Below are 18947 nucleotides of genomic sequence, written 5' to 3'. Positions count from 1 at the left end.
TTCCTTTTGCTGTGAGTGGTACTTCATCTCTAACATGGTTATTATAAATTAATATAAATTACATACAGGTCTTCTAATTGCCTGATGTTGCTGTAAGCTGTGAAGGTTTATAAGTAGGAAATAAATTTCCTGTGTATGTAATGTTCATTTTTTCCCATCTACTATTCTAATGCTGCACTACTTTTTCAGTGGTTTAATCCAGAATACTGATAATTTTTAAAATTAGTATGTGTCTTTGCCTTAAGTCCATTCTAGCATGTTTCTGATCAATTAGGTGAAAAATCTGAGTAACTAAAGTATAACTATTTTTTGGAAAAGAAATGCTTTATTCAATCAGCTTTAATAGCTCTTGAAAGGATCCACATTGTGACAGTTTTTTAGGAAAACTCCTTGTGTACAGCCTTACAAACTCAAAACTTCTTGTTCTTGTTAACCTGAGCTATGAATGTGTTTACCAGTAATACCTGCACTGTGATAGTGAGGATTAGCAATATGTAGAGAACTCAGGACACTCTTGACTTACAGTAGATTTTGACAGCTTTCAGCCCTAATACAGATATATAACTATACATTGTATTTGAGCTGAATTTGATCCTTATTAAAATTGCTATTTTAGGATATGGACTTCTACGTTTAAGAATGTCTTTTATATTACTGAATTCATTTAATAATGATGAACAGAAGCAAGTTCTGTATTTATTGGACAGTCTTTTGCAGTCAGGCAGGCAAAACTACAGGTGTTTTTTAGGCTTTCAGGTGCAGTTTAAGTGGTAGAATACTTGTATGAGAAATTGTTCAATATTGGCTCTCAGGAGTAACCACTGTCCTTGCAATAGCAAAATTGCTACTGCACTATTGCTTCCATCTGTAATCTGATGGCTGACAGGCACACATGTGGTCTGAGAAAGGAAGTCTGAGGCTGTAGGACAGGCCATGTTATTAATTAAACAACTGCTTTCTGTACAACAACTTTTTTGTTTCAATGGAAAAGCCTTTTTTGAGAGAACATTACCAGCAAGCATTTTGTCTTGAAAGTTTCTGATCAATCTGTACCAGGTATAATTATTTGGAAGTAAAGCTTGCAAAAACAAACCCTTCTTGTTGCTCTTAGTACACTTTTCTGTATGCATTTTATGCTTGCTTGAATGTGTCCAGGACAACTTTACTCTGCATATCTGCTACTCTGCTTAGAAGTGCCATCTTTTTGTCTTTTGTGCATTCCTAAGTCTGATTCAGTCTTGCAGTCCTGCATCTATACCAGCACAACTGTGTTTTAAACTTCAGTCCCTGAGCAGTTAAATATAGGTTGAACTGCTACTTATATTTAATTTCTAGTCAATTAATGAAAAGATCTGTGAAGAAAAGCTTAGCTAAATCCCTCTTAATCTTAGGATGAGCAAGCAAAAAGCTTTAGAAATTAAGATTGCTTGTGTTAGGGGCTACTAAGCTAGTGACATGAAATTGTTGTAAAACTTCTACCTTACAACTGAAAGCTTCCTTTAACATTCATTTTAGCAGAGATTAAGGCTGAAACAAAACAGGAGCTGAAGATACTGTGACTAGAATACTATAGATACCATTCAGATAAGATTACTAAAAAGAAAAAATTGAGGTTGAGAACCACTGTGGTCTTGTGCCTAGGCATCTGAGTTCTCTCATCTTTCCCCTTTCCATTTAGCATGGTTACCAAGCCTCCATCTGAGTAGTAGGTTTGATAAAGTTAAAACATTATCCCATAGAAGTGTTTTACTTGTGCCCTGGGTGCTGCTGCACCACAACTGTACACTTAACAGGCATGTACATGCTGTAGAAAACAACACAGTATAGAAATTAAGTTTAGGTCAGGAATTGATCTCCGAGAGAAACTACTGAGTGCCTACAGAATCAAAAATCTGACAAGCAGTTGTAAGTGACAGGTATAAAATCATAATGCTTAATAGCAAACATTGATTTCTGTACTTTGTGAAAGCTAGGTATCGTTCCATATGGATGTAAGGTAGGCATTTGTGGCTTATGTTTAAATTCGCTGACTTATTTCAAGAGCTAGCACACCTCAAATATTAGAGGGTCCTGTTAGCAGTATTTGGAGTTCTGTGGATTGACAGCATACTGTGTAACATGTACACAAAGTTCCAGGTGTCCTTTAAAATAAAGAGGAAAAACTACGGTTGTGGCAGGTTGCTGGGACTGCTGAAAGCTGTACTTGTTAGAGAGCAGAATGGAAAGGGGCAGAAGAAGCTACCTAGGACAGCTGAGCTCATGTCACAGCAAACTGTATCAATGCTTACAAATGCTGCTTTAACAGCTGCTCCACACCTCACCTGGGTCTTACTGTACAGGTAACCTGATAGGTTACCTAAACAGTAATAGAACCTTGTAGAAAGTGGAGTCTGAGTTACATTTCCGGCCCATATTTACTAAGGCTGATTCATGTTAGCTTGTGATAATGTTCTCATCTCCTTACGCTTGATTTTTGATGACTTAGGGTAATTCTAGTCCCTTTAACTCAAACTTTTTATTGCCTTTATTGCATAATGCAGATTATCTGTTTTCTTGTACTGCAACAGACTTTGTTTTGAATTCTTACTCTTAAGTCCCTGAGAGGGTAGAAGATAATCCTTCCAAAGGAGGTGTCTTTTCACTGAGAAACTGTTCACTGAAGTGTGCCAGAACTGCAGCCTTCCCAGCTAGAGCAGATTTGTGACTTCAGTTGACCACAAGATAATTTTCACCCATCACTTCAGCTAATGGTCTTTCAGCTGACTGAAGAGTCACAAACTAAAGCATAAACAAGTGTTTGTCCATGTACAGAGAACTTGTAGCTACCTCACCAAGGCCTTCAGACTTCTGTCACAAGACAATGCTCCTGAACCATAAACTCAATCACAAAGGTGATGAGTTAGGATGTAATTCTTCCATTCCTGTGGCCAGTAACAGTTTGTTTTCATGAAGCCTAGGTGGACCTGAGGACATTTCTCATCTACAATTCCTATATTCACAGGGAAGAGGGAAAGATGCATGGGAGGCATAAGAACAGGTACCTTGACTTCAGAAGTCAGGAAAGAGAGAAAATGCTTTCATTTTACTTAATGTCCTACTGCAGCAGCAAATGCAATTATAAAAAATGTAGCTTCTAAAAGTGGTAGAAACTGTTAGCACTAATCCTTCATATTTGCCAAGCCTTTTCTTCCTGCTAAGTATATGATTATTCCTCAGTGAATTTTAACTGTTAGTATTTTTCCAGCCATCATGTTACAGGGGAGGAGGCAGAAAATAACTGCAGCTTAGTGGCTCCTTACCATGATCAAGAATGCTTTACCTTAAGTGTATTTCTGTTATTTCCATGTATACAGAAAAAAGAAAAAAAAATACTTATATAAAATTACATTACCAAAGTGCTGTACAATGCAGTTTGTATGCAATAACATTGCAAAGACAAATATTCCCATCTTCACTGGCCACCCCACCAGGTACTGTTACTGTGGTTATCTCGTTTTCTTCTAAATCACTTCAAGTATAGTCAACAGGCATCCATACTACATCATTCCATCTTTTATTTAAGGTAAATATTGCAACCTCTTTATCACGTTCTTTTTTCTTGTGGAACATTTTACAGTGATAGCTTAGTAGTAAGTGCAGAAATAATGACTGACTATACATTTATAGCACATACACATGTGGTCCCCTTAATTATACAGACTATGCAAAATACTTCTTAGAACAGCATGCCACTTCCTTTGGAAATTACTTTTCAGACATGTTCAAAAAAGTACAAGAAGATAGCTTATACAGATTTGCTGCAAAAAGGAACAGAATACTTAAGACTAAACCCAAGCAAAGTATTAGGTACATATATGCCAAATGATCTGTTTAAAACTTACTAGTTTGGAATGATGTTAAGTTTTGCAAAATGGTTCCTAAACATTTTACAGTGGAATAGGAGCCAGACAGGCCAAATAATGTCTTTCTGAAACCTTAACAAACACAGTTTCATAATTCAAAAATCCTCCTCTACATTTAGTTACAAAATTAAAGTTTCAGCAGTTGCAGAAATAATGGGAAAAACCCGTGGATTTAAACACGTAAATTTAGTTTGGGTTTTTTCATGTGTGAATTAGAATTAATGTCAGGGCAGATCTGGATGCTCTGGTCTGCTTCATTCATTGGTGCAACACTGCAGCTAAACGTGTATTGCACTAAATATATCAAAAATTTGAAAATACACACTTTTAAACTTTAGGGGTTTTCCTCAAAATTTCTTGGAAGTACTGGAGACAGCTTTTCTAATCTATCCAATTTTTATTGAGCACTTCGTATACATACAATTACATATAAATAAATAGAAGCTTGATTTACTACTACAAAGTATAATGTTAATCTGGTTGGTCTGCAGAGTGAGTTCTCTATTGAAGGAATACAAGTAGGAAAGTTTATAAGATTAAGCACTTAGGCCAAACAGTCAAGAATTCCCTTTTGCTCATATTAAACCAGATGACTGGCGACATCTTTTGCATTTAGGTCTGATTTCCTCCCACCCTCTGTCAGAGGCTTACACTTTGCATATGCATCAACACATAATGTCTCAGTTTCTTCTTTTGTACCTCTGTAGCCTCTGACAGTTTAAAACTTGGTTTTCATACCACATAAAAGAAAACTTCTTGAGATACACATTCTTAACCAGAGAAGCTTGGGTGTCCTTATCTATATTGGCAAAAGAGAAAGCTACTTCAGCATCCAGTTAGTCTTCAGAAGATGAATATAAAACATACAGGCGACAGTTCAATCAGGAAAGCAGGGAAAAAGCACTCACTCAGAAAACTTATTTATTCAGCTTAAAAGGTGTTTCTTCCCAAGGAACTGGACTTTCCTTTCAAAGGCAGTGGATCGAATAGGAGTATTGAGTTCATAAAATGGATTCATTGCAAACTGGGGAAAGAAGAGAAACCCATCAGTAAGCACAATGCCCCGCCCTGAAAAATGTTACTTCAGGTGACATCTACTACTAACTTTCAGCCTATTTAGTGCCACTAAGAGCACAGACCTCCTAAACAGTTCTTGCTTTCCAGGCCCTTGCATTCTCCCTGTACATGATGCAGAGCCATCCCCTAGCACCAGCTCCTCAGAACAAACCCATCACACCACTGGAAATTAGGATTATTTAGTGCCCATGGGAGGCTGAGATGGTGATGCTTCCCATGACTGTTTGCCATAACCTCATCTAGTGGAAGTACCACCAGGATCGGAGAACAAGGGCTGTGTATTCTGAGAGCTAAGCTATCAGGCTCTGTACAACAGTCCTTTCATTATTATCACTAATGACACCATACTACCACAAAATGCATCACAAGAAGTTGCCCCACAAGTTCCCTGTTGCCCAGAGAAGCTGTTGATGCCTCACCCCTGGAGTTGCGCAAGGCCAGGTTGGATGGGGCTTTGACCAATCTGGTCTAGTGGAAGGTGTCCCTGCCCATGGCAGGAAAGTAGTAACTAGAGGGTTTATTAGGTCCCTTCCTACCCAAACCATTCTATTCTACAGAAAATCACTGAAGTGAAGAAGTCTAAAAGAGCACAGCTTATAGCAATTTCAAAAAATCTATTCTGTTTAATGAAGAATAAAGCCTTTGTTGTCATACATTACCAGCTCTGGCTGATGCGGACTGCACGGGTGCTTACACAGGCCCCCAGAAGAAAACATGTTAATACAGCTGTGCCTGAGCACAAACAGCAGAACATACTTAGAAGTAGTGCAGCAAGACTGTAAAAAATTAGTTCTTACCTTTATATACAGCTCATATACATCAGTAAAGAAGTTCTTAATGCCATCTTCTTGCCTTACATCATGAAGCATTATAAATCTCATATGTACGATAATTAAGGAGAATAAAACTTTTACAAATAAGAAAGACATTATCCTGAGATAAGTATTTACACCTAATTCAACATATACCTAAAATGTTTAGCTGTACATGAAATAGCAGTGACTCATAGGAGGAAGCATTTAAAGAAGTGATTGAAGCAATGAAATTTGGAAAGCATTACCTTTATATTTTAACATCCCCCTATTTGAAAATAATCACCTCTCTATCCAAGGTGGTTCTTTTTAAAACTATGCTCTCTGCACCTCTGCGGTGTAGCCCTGAAGTTAAAATGCCATTCAGTGTTACTTGGTATGTGTAACAAATGTTTCACAACAAACAGTTCTAGGACTACCTGTACATAGTATCAAGCCTTGACACTGCATTTTCACCACTGGAGTGACTGCCACCACGCATCTTCACTGCCACTTCTCCCCTACAGCATGGTCAAAGGGGTGGAAACAGAGAATCATACAAGCTTGCTCAGAGCCTCTTACACCTCTTTACTCCATGGGAGTACCACATTTCATTATGCTACTTTGGCTCCTACAAAGGTAAAAATTCACCTTTCCAGCTGTTCCCAGCTGCTGTGCCTCCCAACATAGTTCTTTCTGAAGCAGATGACTAACAATAATTGTGAGTAGCAAGAGAAATCTGTTCCAAACTCACTTTATCTACCTTACCTCTTTCTGGGAAAAGGGTTTTCTTATATACATATAAGGAAAGAGAATAGGGAAGGATATGTCCAGCTGTGACAAAAGCAGAAACAAACCATTCATTAAACTTGTCCACAGTCTTCAAATACATGTTGTTAGAAAGCCACATGTTCTCATCTACGAGGTCAAGAGCAGCATGGGCAATGAACTGGTTGAGATGGCGATGATCATCCTAATGCATTTCCAGAAGACAGTAGATTAGTAATTCAGTGAAAGGAATGAAATGTAAACAATAATTTGTTCAAGTTGCTACAGAACCAGTGTTCAAGTTACATAATGTTACATATACCTTGCTTTTCTGTCACATGTGCCATCCTGTAATTAAATGAAACTAGTGTATGTTGCCATGATATTTGGTTTCAAGGGAGAAAAGAGGTCATAATAAAAAGATAATCACAAAACCAGTCCTGAGAGCAACAAAATCAGTAAAGCCTGTACTACATCCCAGGAATAAACTCAAGCATGAATTCTTTTGTTTACTGATGGGCAAACTACCACCACTAACTTATTCCATAACAGAGGCTGTCATATGTCTTTTTCTCTTCTTTCCAGACATCTGTTTTTGTGATATTTACATATCATACATAAAATGTAGCATTTTCTGGACTGTAACATTTCAGTAAGTTTCAGTCATTGGCCTGTAGGTTACAATGTGTAAAAGTTGGGTGACAGATAAAAGCAGATACAGAAGGCAGATATGCTGATAAAATCACCTAAAGATTCTGTTTTTCTCATGTTGTTTACCTAGAAACAGAATTGTTTTCTTGGTTTTGGGGTCTTCTTTTTTCTAAAACCTAGGGCAGAAAAGCATCCTGCAACTAGTATTAAATATATGCCTGCAGATGTAAATTGCACCTCTTCCTATAATAAACATGAGAGTGATCACAGTGTTTGGCCCGTGTACTTTGTAGATAATCTAGAACACCAAAGGACATCTGCCAAGAAGAGATACAGGACAAAACCACACTGGAAGCTTTTATTAGACTGGATAAATAAGCAGTTTTGTACTGCTTCTCATAGTAAAGGGATGCTGTTACTGCCTCGCTCACCCCACAGTTTTTCCCTCAAATCAGCTTTTACACATCCTCACACAAAATCTAGTCAGAGTAGCCTTATTTATGATCTTTCATGGGTCATTACTACAAAACAGAGAGGATGTCATGCAGTTCCAGTTAGTACCAGCATATACTTCCAATTTTGGATACACTCATGGATCCACACACTTTTGTTCTGAAGTCTATTTCTTCTTTGATGTAATGCCACTTATGGATAGATTTGTTCTTTTCCCACTAGAAACACTACTTATTGAGTAGCATTACATTTCTCACATTTTTAAAATCTTTATTTATCAATATAAGTTTTTAGCTTTCCTTACTTAAAAGCAAGTATGACTAATGAAGATGATTAAAAAAATTAGGTATTCCATAGCATAAATAAAGGACTAAATACAGCTTTTAAATTTATGTTTCTCACTTTACCTTATTACTGTATATGTCTTAAAAGTAAGTAGCATTAAACAATGAACAGCTACTATAAAACCTTTGCACACTAAGAGAAATTACCAAAGCAAAACTAAGACACATATTCTATAACATGCAGCAGAGAATATTTATGGAAGCTGTGTTTTGTGAAGAACTAGTATAATCTGGAAAAGATTTTTAAAGATATTTGGGAAATCTAGAGTTCTACTCCCCATTACAAAATTTCTGTTAAAAAAACCCCAGAAAACAGTAGCTACTACTTTCAACAACATGCTGGTCATGCTTCTAATACACTGTAAAATTATGGAAGAATCACAGGAGTGTCACAGGGAGAAAAAAACACACCTTCGACTCTACTTTTCCAGGAGGCAGAAATTCCATTTCAAATATGGGATTATCATGATGACCAACTATCACGAAGTAGAAACTTCCAGACATTCTTCAAAACAACGCTCCTTACAAGACAAAAATGCTTATAAATCTATATAAAAACTCTTAATCCATGTAGAAGAGCTCCTAAAAACCAGTCAACGTGCTCCCATTCATATTTACTAGAGGCTAAAGAGAGATAGACATTTAGGTATGAACATCAGGAGTATGGGGCCCAGCTCTTGGTGCAGCCAACCACCAGGATGAGAACTGGTGCCTAGTTAGTTCCACCCAGACACGAGGAAGAATTTACTTGCTGTGCGTGTGACTGAGCACTGGAACAGACTGCCCAGAGAAGTTAGAGTGGTTCCAGAACTGTCTGAACACAATCCTGTGCCCTGTGCTCCAGGACGACCCTGCTTAAGCAGGCTGGGCCAGATGCCTCTGTTCCCTCCCAACCTGATTCTAGGGGAGCCGGAGTATATTTTCGGGAAGTGGACCTGGAAGTGAACCGAGGTACCTAAAACCAATTCCTGCCCTGCCCACCGATGATTTGCCGCCCCCCGGGAGCTCCCAGTCACCCGGACACAGCGATGCCAGGCCGTAACGCGCTGCCCCCGCCTCCGAGGAAGCTCCTCGCCCGTCTCGCCGCGGGCCCTGCTCACAGGCAGCAGAAAGGGGAAGGGCGGCAGGCGCCTCCTCCCTGGCACACGGCGGCCGTGGGACAATCCCTCGGCTCCATCGCCGGGCGCTCCAGAGATGCCCGGAAAGGCCTCCCCGAGGGAAGGGCCGGACTCCGCGGGGCTGCCGTCCCCAGGGGGTCCCGCGGCACAGGGGGAGAGGAGGCGGGGAGGGAAAAGGGTCCCGCCCGGGCCCGCAGGTTCCCGCCCGGGCCCGCCGCCTACCCTGCGCCGCGCCCCGTCCAGCCCCTGCCCGCGGCCGCCGGAAGCGCCGCGCCCGCCCCATCCGGCGCCACCGTGACGCCTCAGCGGCCGCCGCGGCCCCGAGCCGCCCTGCCCCGCTCTGCCCGAGCCGCCCTGCCCCGCTTTGCCCGAGCCGGCCTGCCCTGCCCTGCCCCGCTGTGCCCTGCCCGGCCCGGCCCCGCTGCCAGGCACTGCTCCCGGCCCCGGCGCTCTCCCGTGGGTGGCGGGAGGCTGCCCCGGGAAAACCCGAGCGGGCTGAGGGGAGGCGGGGGCTGCGAGAGCGCGTTTCGCTGGCTGCGGGGTCGAGCTGCGAATCCGTAATGCCCCTTTTTGTTTCGGTGTTGTAGGTCAGGATGGCTTCGGTTGAAAGGGAGACCTTGTCCCAAGAGGAACTCCGGAAAAAGCTGTATCAGACTTTTAAGAGCCGAGGCGTACTGGACACACTTAAGGTGTGCTTTGTTTTCAGCAGGTGCTAGCTGTGATCCGCTGTACTGCTTTAACATTGAGAGTCCTGAAAGCCATGCCGAGTACAAGTTTCACTCTCTCCACAAAGTATTATTTTTGCCACAACCTAATTAGTATCGGGGGTGGGGGGGAGGTGCGTTGTGTTTGGGTTTTCCCCCCCCCGGTATGGGAGGTTCTCCCTAAACAGAATGTCTTTTTATTATGCCTTGGCCTCGGAGTTTTTTTCAGGAAGGTTAAAAGCCTGTATTAGGAGTTAGAAAATACCCATGCTTGAAAAAAAACAAAAAACGGGGAGAGAACAATAAATTAGAATACAAAATAGGAAAGGATCTCTTAGGTTACAGGTGATAAGTAAGCTATGTTGTGATGACTTACTATGATAAGTAAGCATGTTCTATGAATAATACTTCTAAAATACTACATTCCTGTTTTAAAACTATTTGAGCTGTTCTGTTCCTGTCTGTTCATTCAGTAGAATGTCTTAGGAAAAAAACTCAGGATCAGTATTTCAAAAGTAACATTGATCATCCTATAGCCAGGAATTTCCTCTTCAGGACAATTTGTTTTTGCATTACTGTTTTCCATCCCAAGCTTGCAATGCTTGAACCATTTCTCGCTTGACTTAACTAATATTCTATCAGGTAACTTTCTGTTTAAGTCCATCTTCTTGCTTTGTTTTCCTTGTCTAGAAAGTTATTTCTCAGTTCATTTTCTTTATTAGGGATGGGAATTCATCCCTTTGCTTTCCACCTGCACTTTTCCACAAGACGTATAAGAGGTCTGTTCTTGGTTGTTTTTGAGATACCACTTTAAAGTTGGTTGAAACTGGGCAAGTTCAGAAATTAATAATGAAAACAGTTTTTTCAGTTGTGTTTGAGAATTGGACTCAATGATCCTTTCAACTCAGAATACTCTGTAGTTCTGTAATCTTGTTTTCAGCCTAATTTCTCTGGAAAACCGTGCTAAAATATCAGGCTAGTCTGCTGATCTGGCATTGTTGTGTTTTGGTAGCTACTTATTTTGCATTTTGGGTAACATACCACCTCTATTCAGTTGTGTCACTGTTGCATACCTGCTGTTGAAAGCTTAAAACACTATTTATGTCTTGATCTTATGTAAAAAATTTGTATAACTGTGTAATGAAAAAAATTCTTTCTTCCTTTCATGGAAGGGAGATCTGCTGATTTTAGGTTGCTTTTTTTCTCTATTGTAACTCACTGTAATAATAAATAATTTAAAAATGCCATTTAATTATTATTAGTGCCTGTAAGTGTCTGGTTAGTAATCTTTTGCTTCCCCACAAAATAATTCATATTAAAGACATTGAATTTTTTGTTTATTTTGCCCTACTTTTGTGGTGGCATGAGCTACTTCTTGATATGAGACTCAAAAGAGGACCAGTGAGGGTTCCAAGAACATCTGAAATGGAGGCCACATCAGGAAGGCTTTATTTAAGCAAAAGAGAAGGAAAACAGGAAAGCAGTGATCTGAAAATGACGGTACAAGATTGTTGTTTGTGTGAGCTCTTGACTGGGAGCTTCTTTTTAGTCCTACGTTTGATACATTTTGAGGGAAAGTCATGAGTTCATTGTATCCATCATTAGAGGGTTTTGAAAAAAAGCAGGGTGTTCATAGCACACTTCTAGATTTTGCCAAAATTAGTCTGCTCTGTTCTGTTTGTAGGTTGTAAAAGTAAAATGAGGCTCCCTGTGGATTTTGAAAAATTAAAACTCATTTAATCCCATGTAAACTGATAATACAATGGCTTTTTTCTGTATCAGACACAGCTCCGAAACCAGCTAATCCATGAACTAATGCACCCAATTTTGAGTGGAGAGCTACAGCCACAGATGGTTCCAAGTGAAGATGGTTCACTTTTGATCACTGCTTCCAACAGTTTGGTGGCAGATCATCTAGAGAGATGTGGCTACGAATATTCACTTTCTGTTTTCTTTCCAGAAAGTGGGTTAGAGAAGAAGAAGGTAAGTTCAGTATTTTGCCTATTCCACAATGTCTAGGAGCTTTGTTCTCTGGGGGCTGTCATATTGTAACAATTGAAAAGATAATTTTTTTGTGATAGAAAATACAAAGCTAAGTACAGTTTCTGATCATCTCCACACAACATTCTGTCATTCAGGGTCATTTTCATGAATACTTTTAACTGGCAATAAGCTAATGACACTGTTCTGGAGAGGTACAGTCACAATCTGTCTGTATGGCAGAGCACTTGGGAACTGAATCTGCTAAAAGTTTATTTGGCCATTCAGTTCACTGAAGATGTGGTTCCTGGTCAGTTCAAGCTGTTCTAACTACAAAGTGTGGTTGAAAAGGGCAGTCCTTGCCTTCCCTTTGCATCTCTGTAAGTGTGTGATAGGGTGAGGTTGTTTCTAACTGAAAATTAATTTTTTGACCTGGTGAGTAGTTAATCATCATTTGGGTTAGTGAGCTCATCTGATTTGGGTGATAAATCAAGAAAAATGATGAGGAAAGTAGCAAGCACATGTTGAGGATGAGAAGGGAACAAAACACCCTTTTCACAGCTTCAGCTGATGATGAAGCTACATGCTGGCTGCCATATGTCTGAAGTACTGAAGATAAGTAAATGTAGAACAGCAGGCCTCTGAAAATGATTTGCAGGGAGCAAATAGATCTTTTACAAATGGAAAACATTTAGAACTGTGAAATAGTTCCAGTTGCAAAACTGAAATTATTTTAAATTATTTAACCTTTTCCAACTGATCTTTCTTTCCCCAAAGCTGTGGACTATGCAAGATCTTCTTCAATTAATGAGGATCAATCCAAAATCCAGTCTTTACAAATCACTGGTAAAGTTATTTTGATTTTGAAAATAAGTTTAAATTACAGTGGTGGTGAAAATAGACTGGCTAAAACTTCTTTTTTTTCTTACAGACTTCAGGAACTCAGAAGGAAAATAAAGGTACAAAATGTTTACAAGTGATGCAAACAAGGATAATTGTGTTAGTTTCATTTTGTTAAGATGTGTGCAATGAAAATTCAGATTTTTTGGGCATGTGTTGGTATGGGAGTAATATGGATTTAGCTGGATTTTGAAACTTGCAGTACACCAAGATGAATGTTGTATTTCAGGATTATCCAACTCGTATTTGTGGTGTGGATTAACTGTTGACGTTCACTTACAAAATAAATAACTTGTATATTGGAAATACGAGAAAAATCTGTAATCAGGTATTAAATATAATGCTCTTTGGAGGCTTTTCATACTAACTTGGAAAACTCAGGTTTTTGGCAGAATATACTTCAAAAACTAGTTACAGATTTAACTGACTTTCCATTGTATTGTATAAGAAACAATTCTTATATGTGCATGATGAAACCTAGCTATACTGTATAACCTAAAGGAGCTTGATCTTCAAAAACCCTGTGGCCTAAAGGCCTCATAGTTAATCTTCACTCTCAGCTGACCTTGGGAGTCAAGAGACATGGTTGGGAAGAAAAATTGCAAAAGGACAGCTTTTGCTGACTGAGATGGACTAGACTATGCTTAATTATGCCATAATTGTTTACTAGTATTGATTTTTACTGAAATTCTTGTTCTTTCTGTAAATCAAATAGGTTTTCTTGTACGTTGAGGATTGCTTTGTTAATTAGAGGCTTAAATTCCATTTTGGTATGAAGTCAGAACTAACTAATCTATTGGATCTTGCTAGGTTTCCTTATGCAAATTTTAATCGGACTTACAGAACATCATCTAAACAGGGAAACTCACAACACAGAAACTCAGACCACCTCAGTGCCTCCTTACAGAGAGTCTCTTGGTAAGTTCAACCTGTGTAAGTAAATCTCCCCAGGTATTTTCATCCTGATATATGGTGTGGCTTTATATATACTGTATCAGTGGTGTTATTTCATTACTCTACTCAAATGCAGCCTAAAGTGGTAATGAATAAAAGTCATGTCTATCATTAGAACATAGGATTTCTAAATTTTCTTAAGGCAAAATCAGGATGGGATTTTTTTTTTTTTTTTAAATCCTCATGTGTTTTGGCCATTTAGCTAAGACCTATGACAAATGGACTGTAAATGTTATGTGTTGAAATATGTTCTGGAGAACAGAACTGTAAATGTGTGTCCTCTTTCTGTGAGCAAGTTAGGCATAGATTGGGAGTTCTTGAATGTGTAATATGCATGGTGTTGTTAATATATGAACACAAAAAAGCTAAAAGTTGCAGGCAAAAGGAAGTTCTTGTCCACCCATGGTAAAGAGAATGAATGTGTAATACCACAAATAGTGCCTAAACAGGCAAGTGCCTCCTCCTAGGTATATGTTATGATTATATATATGTATATATAAAGCAGATAAATGGCATTTCTGTACTGCCTCTGATTTTGTGCCACACAGGTCTTTTTATGATAGTGCTGCTTGGATAAGCTGAGGAATGTCCTGCACAGGGAGACGTTCCTGCAGTCTTTGGTAAGGTAGCTGCAGCAAGTGTTTCTAAATTACGATGGATGTGTTGCTTTTTTGTAGCCGAGAAGCTTCAGCTGATTGATGAACAGTTTGCAGACTCCTATCCTCAGCATCAGAAATATGAATCTTTAGAAATAAAACTTAATGAATATAGAAAAGAAATAGAGAAGCAGCTTCAAGAAGAAATGCATCAAAAGGTATAGCTCTGTTTTATGAATTTGAGGGAGACATTTGTTAATATTGACTTTACACATTGCAAACTTTTAATACTTAAGGTAAATTGAAAACAAAGTATTTAACTAATACTTAGTTAAAACAAGCAAAAAAGGCTAAATTAATTCAATATCTGCTGTTAATTTGATGATATAACGTGTATTTGTCATCCCCCTTTTTTTTAAATGTGCACAGAATGTTAAGCTTTTTATTCTGATATTAATTTGTTACACAACATTTACTTACTCTGTTTGTCTTAATATGGTAAATTTTATCTGCTATTTGATTATTTTGTTTTATGGAGAAATGTTTACTCTATACCACAGTTTTAATTTTCCTTCCCAGTTAAGATTTTGATGCTTGAATTTCAATATGATGCGTAGCAACTGAGATGTGTGAATTGCTGTTGTGTAGCTTGACAGATAATTTTTAATACTGATGAGAATTGCATTCTATTTCAAAGCACTGCACAGAAATTCTAAAGTCATAACAGACAGTATTATGAATAATTTCTGATATTTTTTCATCGTATAATTGAAGACAGCCCTTCTAGAAAATTTTCCTTCATTTCAGAAATAAGATTAAAATTTTGTCACATAATCCGTTGATAATTCTTCTGTCTGAAAAATGGAGCAGAGGGAATATACTGCATTTCATTTAAATACATCTTCTTTTCTTTTCCATAAATTTCTGTCAAGATCATCTGTTTATTTGTAGAGAAAAAAAAAATCAACTGTATTTCATTTCAATATATTTTTCATTAATTTCTGTCAAGATCAGTAGTTTATTGGCATATAAAAATGATAATCTAATAATCAGAATTCTTCCACACACTTTTAAAGGCACTCAGTGTAGTCATCATTTATTCAGCCAGACAAGTAGTACTGTGGAGAGTTAAACTTCTCTTTACCTTCATTCTTCATTTAGTCTTTATTCCCCAACTGGCTCTTTTTTAGTATGTAAAACATGTTAATTTATATGTTGTTAAGTTTGTATCAGTTTAAGCAAACCAGTTGTAACAAAGGAGATGGGACTCTTAACCAAGTGTAAATCTCTTCTAAATTCAATTAGCTTTACCTTAATTCCTTAGCAACATGACGTGAATTACTGTAAGACATTTCTAACCAAATTTGCATATATACAAGTGATGCTGTACTGTCTCACCATTTCTTTAATTTTTCACAAAATTTATGCCCACAGACTTGAATTCCTTGATCAGATAGTCCTACTGTGCTTTTTCTACTCTTTAATCTTTTCTCCAGTCTCAAAATTTTCCTGTAATTTTCTTTTTATTCTTTTGCTCGTTTTTTTGTCACATTTTTGTCTTGCATGCTTGCTTTCCATTTTCTTCCAAATTTTTGTCTTAATTCTTTATAATCCCATTCGCTCTCACATATATTGTCCTTCACACACTGTATGGAATCATGTTCCCAACAATTCTTCTGTGCAGTTGCAAGATTTGTACTTACCTGTTTATGGGCACTTACTTTTTTTTAGTTGTGCTTAGAAGTCAGTCTCATTCTGTAACGCTCTTTAGATGAAGTTATGTGTTCTGCATTTTTTTACATTTCTGGCACTTCATTTTATGTCTAGGTGAATTTCTGTGGTTTCTGAGCAACTCAGTGTGGGTCTGTTTCTGCCAGTTCTTGAATCTCTAGTCAAAAGTGGTTGTTTGGGAAAGAGACAACTGTCAGAGGAGGAGTAAAAGACTGTGGCCATTCCTTAATTCCAAGAAGAGTATCATTCCAGCAGTGCATTTTTCTTCATTGTCTTTTGTTCTGCTCTTGTCTAAAGCTGATAGTTTTGTGTAAAATCATGAAAACTCTGTGAGATGTGCAGGTAGTATGTGCTGCTAAGATACTTTTATCATGGTAATTAATTTCTATTAATTTTATCAATTTATTATTTCCTAAGAGGAAATTCAAGGTGAAATTTTGAATTGTCTCAGGAGGAATTGTCTTTTTTGATTTGAAGATGGACCTATTTAATCCTCTCTTCCTCCTTTATGTAAAAGCTTGAACATTTCAAAGAAGTTGAAATAGCAAAGATTAAAATGGAGGAGAAAGTGCAGACCCAGAAAGAAATCTCTGAGCTGCGCCATGAGTTAGAGAAGACACATCAAGCAAAGTCTGAAGCCTTGATTTCTCGTGAAAAGAATGCTATTGAGAGGCTTCAAAAGCAACAAGAGGTGAAGTTCCAAATATTTTCTTCCTAATCTATTGCAAAATGATTCAGTGAGTTGATTAGACTGTTCTTTTATCTCTGGGATATTTACCTTCAGATCTTACTTGGCTTGTTAGGGAAAACTTAGAATTCACATTTGTCCTTATAAATAGGGGAATGCATTTAGCAACAGCAAGAATTAATATGGTTAAACATTTAAGTAGAGATGGCTGGAAAATGAACAGTTCTGCAAGCTGAGATCTAAATGTAATAAATACTTTTAAATCTGTTTTAATAATTTTGCTGAATTCAGATCACTGATTTTTTTTTCACAGAAAATTGAACATAGCTTTTAGCTTTTAGTTACTCATAAGTTCTTTAGCTGCTCAGAAGACTCTAACCAAAATTGAATAAATAGCCTGTATAGTACAGATATGCTGTTTGGTTTTATATATTGAATATTATGAATAACCTCCATCTTTACTGTAAGCTGTCATCTCATTTCATTTTTTAGAATGCTTTTGTGTTGATGAGTTACTCCTCTGGGCTGTTAACTCTTGGTGTTTTGCCAGCGTAGTAACTGTTACTACAGCACAGAGTAACAGTTCTCAACTGCTTATCCTGATCTCAAGCTGTAACTTCTCAGTTTTTGAAAGAATAGTTTGTTTGCTTTTCTGATGCCTGTTTGCCTTGCCATCTCTCTGCTATCTGCAGTAGACCTTCATATCCAAATAATAGTCATCCACAAATGCTAACTGTATTTTTGCTTTGGTGTGGTGGTTTTATAGTTTTGTTTGTCTTGTTTTTTTCCCTGAGAACATGTGGTGTTGGTTAACAAAGTAGTTGTGCAGGTCCCTATAGAAATTGCTATAACATTATCACCATGCCGTGAATTTATTTCATGATTATGTACTTTGAAGCTGACAAGAAAACACCTATGTTATGCTATCCATCTTCTGTGGTCATGAAATTAACTCAGTAATTAAAAAAAACCCTACCAATGCTCAGATCAACATATCTGTCAAGTATTGTGTATAAATCTTTGAGTACTCTTGTCAGCTTCTGCACTTCCTGAGAACTTTGTTTCATTTACCTGGGGCTTCTTTTAACAGAGTTCAGGTATGTTTACTTTAAAGATGTCAGGTTATTTAACCCTTCACTGTAATGACTTTATGTCTAGGAAATGTGGCTTGAGAAACAGCTCTAATTTATGTACCAATGGCAGCAGCTGAATCTGTCAGCACTGTCAAATGCACATGGCTTTCAAAGTTGATATAAGGGTTCATATGGCTGTGCTGGTTTTGCAATGGAAAAACCATAATTTTCTTCTTAGTTTTTTGGGGTTTTTTTTGAGAAATAATGTATTTTGTGTTTAAGGGCAAATAAAGTAATTTTTATTAATAGGAAGATATATGGGTTTTGGTGTTGGTTCTCATGTTCATCACATGAGAGTCCCTTTTACAATTTTTATGAGTTCTGTAAATCAAACTGCAAAAAGTGAAAGGCTGTTCATTTGCTCAGTTTCAGTTTTAAGTCAGGTTTTATCAGTGGGTTTTGGTATCTGTTTCTTCAACTACATTTTTGTGAAGAACATACTAAACTTTTTTATTAAAAAAAGTCATGTGTTTGAATATATTTATTCTGCAATTTTAAAATCTTTTTCCCTTTTACCTAAGTTTTAATTAGTGCTATTTCTTAAAGGAAGGGTGCTTATGAGTAGGCAGAAGTGACTCCATCTAAAACATTTTTACTCTGAGTAAAAGTAGAAAGGGAATTAAAAAAAGATAATCAAAATTGATTCTGGATGTCATTTCATATAATTACTAGATAAATAGTATTTATGGGAGTAAGATCAGTCAGTCCCTGAGGAAGATCCTTTTGAGTGTGTTAAACAGTAAATGAAGTTTTACAGTGAAGTAAACCTAAGTATAATATTTTGTGATTCAGATAGAAGCAAAGGAAGTGTATGCTCAGAGACAAAGTCTGTTGAAAGATATTGAATCCATAAGGACCAGGGAGGCAGAGCTGAAGCAAAGGATGGAGGCATTTGAAATGTAAGTTGCTGAAGGATATGTACAATGCTAAATGATGCTTCTGCAAAACTTGTCTCAAGATGTTTCTGCTTCTGTGATGTTGAAATAGATTATGTATCCCAGAACTTATGTTTTATATTTTAAGCAGTATTGTATACTGTTCCTATTAGCAGGGATACCCCATACAAAAAGATGTTTCTGGTTTTTTTTCTATTCCACTTCATCCAACCAAAAAAATTCAGTATTGCTTTGCAGGCAAGGAACCAGATGTTCACTTTT

The 18947-nt window shown here is 37.7% G+C and overlaps 2 protein-coding genes across 8 annotated transcripts in view; one reads left to right on the top strand and one right to left on the bottom strand.

The window, feature by feature from the left end:
• Window positions 1–3534: 3534 nt before the first annotated feature.
• On the bottom strand, window positions 3535–9382 carry TRAPPC2 (trafficking protein particle complex subunit 2). 4 transcript variants are annotated; one of them, XM_088052291.1, is made up of 5 exons: window positions 9327–9382; window positions 8398–8507; window positions 6601–6743; window positions 5777–5864; window positions 3535–4926 (listed from the first exon to the last, which is right to left on the bottom strand). In XM_088052291.1, the coding sequence occupies exons 2-5, from the start codon at window positions 8488–8490 to the stop codon at window positions 4828–4830; spliced, it is 423 nt and encodes a 140-aa protein (XP_087908417.1). In that variant the 5' UTR covers window positions 8491–8507; window positions 9327–9382; the 3' UTR covers window positions 3535–4827. The 4 variants fall into 4 exon arrangements, with proteins under 4 accessions (XP_087908417.1, XP_087908418.1, XP_087908419.1 ...); XM_088052292.1 differs by lacking the exon at window positions 9327–9382 and adding an exon at window positions 8942–9314; XM_088052293.1 differs by lacking the exon at window positions 9327–9382 and adding an exon at window positions 8968–9314.
• Window positions 8922–18947, top strand: part of OFD1 (OFD1 centriole and centriolar satellite protein) — a 30681-nt gene continuing 20655 nt past the window's right edge. For 2 of the 4 annotated variants that reach the window (XM_088052288.1, XM_088052289.1), the window contains exons 1-8: window positions 9452–9793; window positions 11591–11791; window positions 12566–12634; window positions 12720–12747; window positions 13499–13606; window positions 14320–14456; window positions 16487–16660; window positions 18583–18689. In XM_088052288.1, the coding sequence (XP_087908414.1) occupies window positions 9698–9793; window positions 11591–11791; window positions 12566–12634; window positions 12720–12747; window positions 13499–13606; window positions 14320–14456; window positions 16487–16660; window positions 18583–18689 (920 nt within the window). In that variant the 5' untranslated portion in view covers window positions 9452–9697. Of the gene's footprint in view, window positions 8938–9429; window positions 9794–11590; window positions 11792–12565; window positions 12635–12719; window positions 12748–13498; window positions 13607–14319; window positions 14457–16486; window positions 16661–18582; window positions 18690–18947 lie in introns of those variants that run through there. The other 2 variants (XM_088052287.1, XM_005516638.3) reach the window with 2 other exon arrangements.

Source organism: Pseudopodoces humilis, chromosome 2 (assembly GCF_049639895.1).
Source record: "Pseudopodoces humilis isolate 2021_Gansu_Grassland_sample_001 chromosome 2, ASM4963989v1, whole genome shotgun sequence".
Taxonomy (NCBI): domain Eukaryota; kingdom Metazoa; phylum Chordata; class Aves; order Passeriformes; family Paridae; genus Pseudopodoces; species Pseudopodoces humilis.
This window is presented reverse-complemented; position numbering and strand designations above follow the sequence as displayed.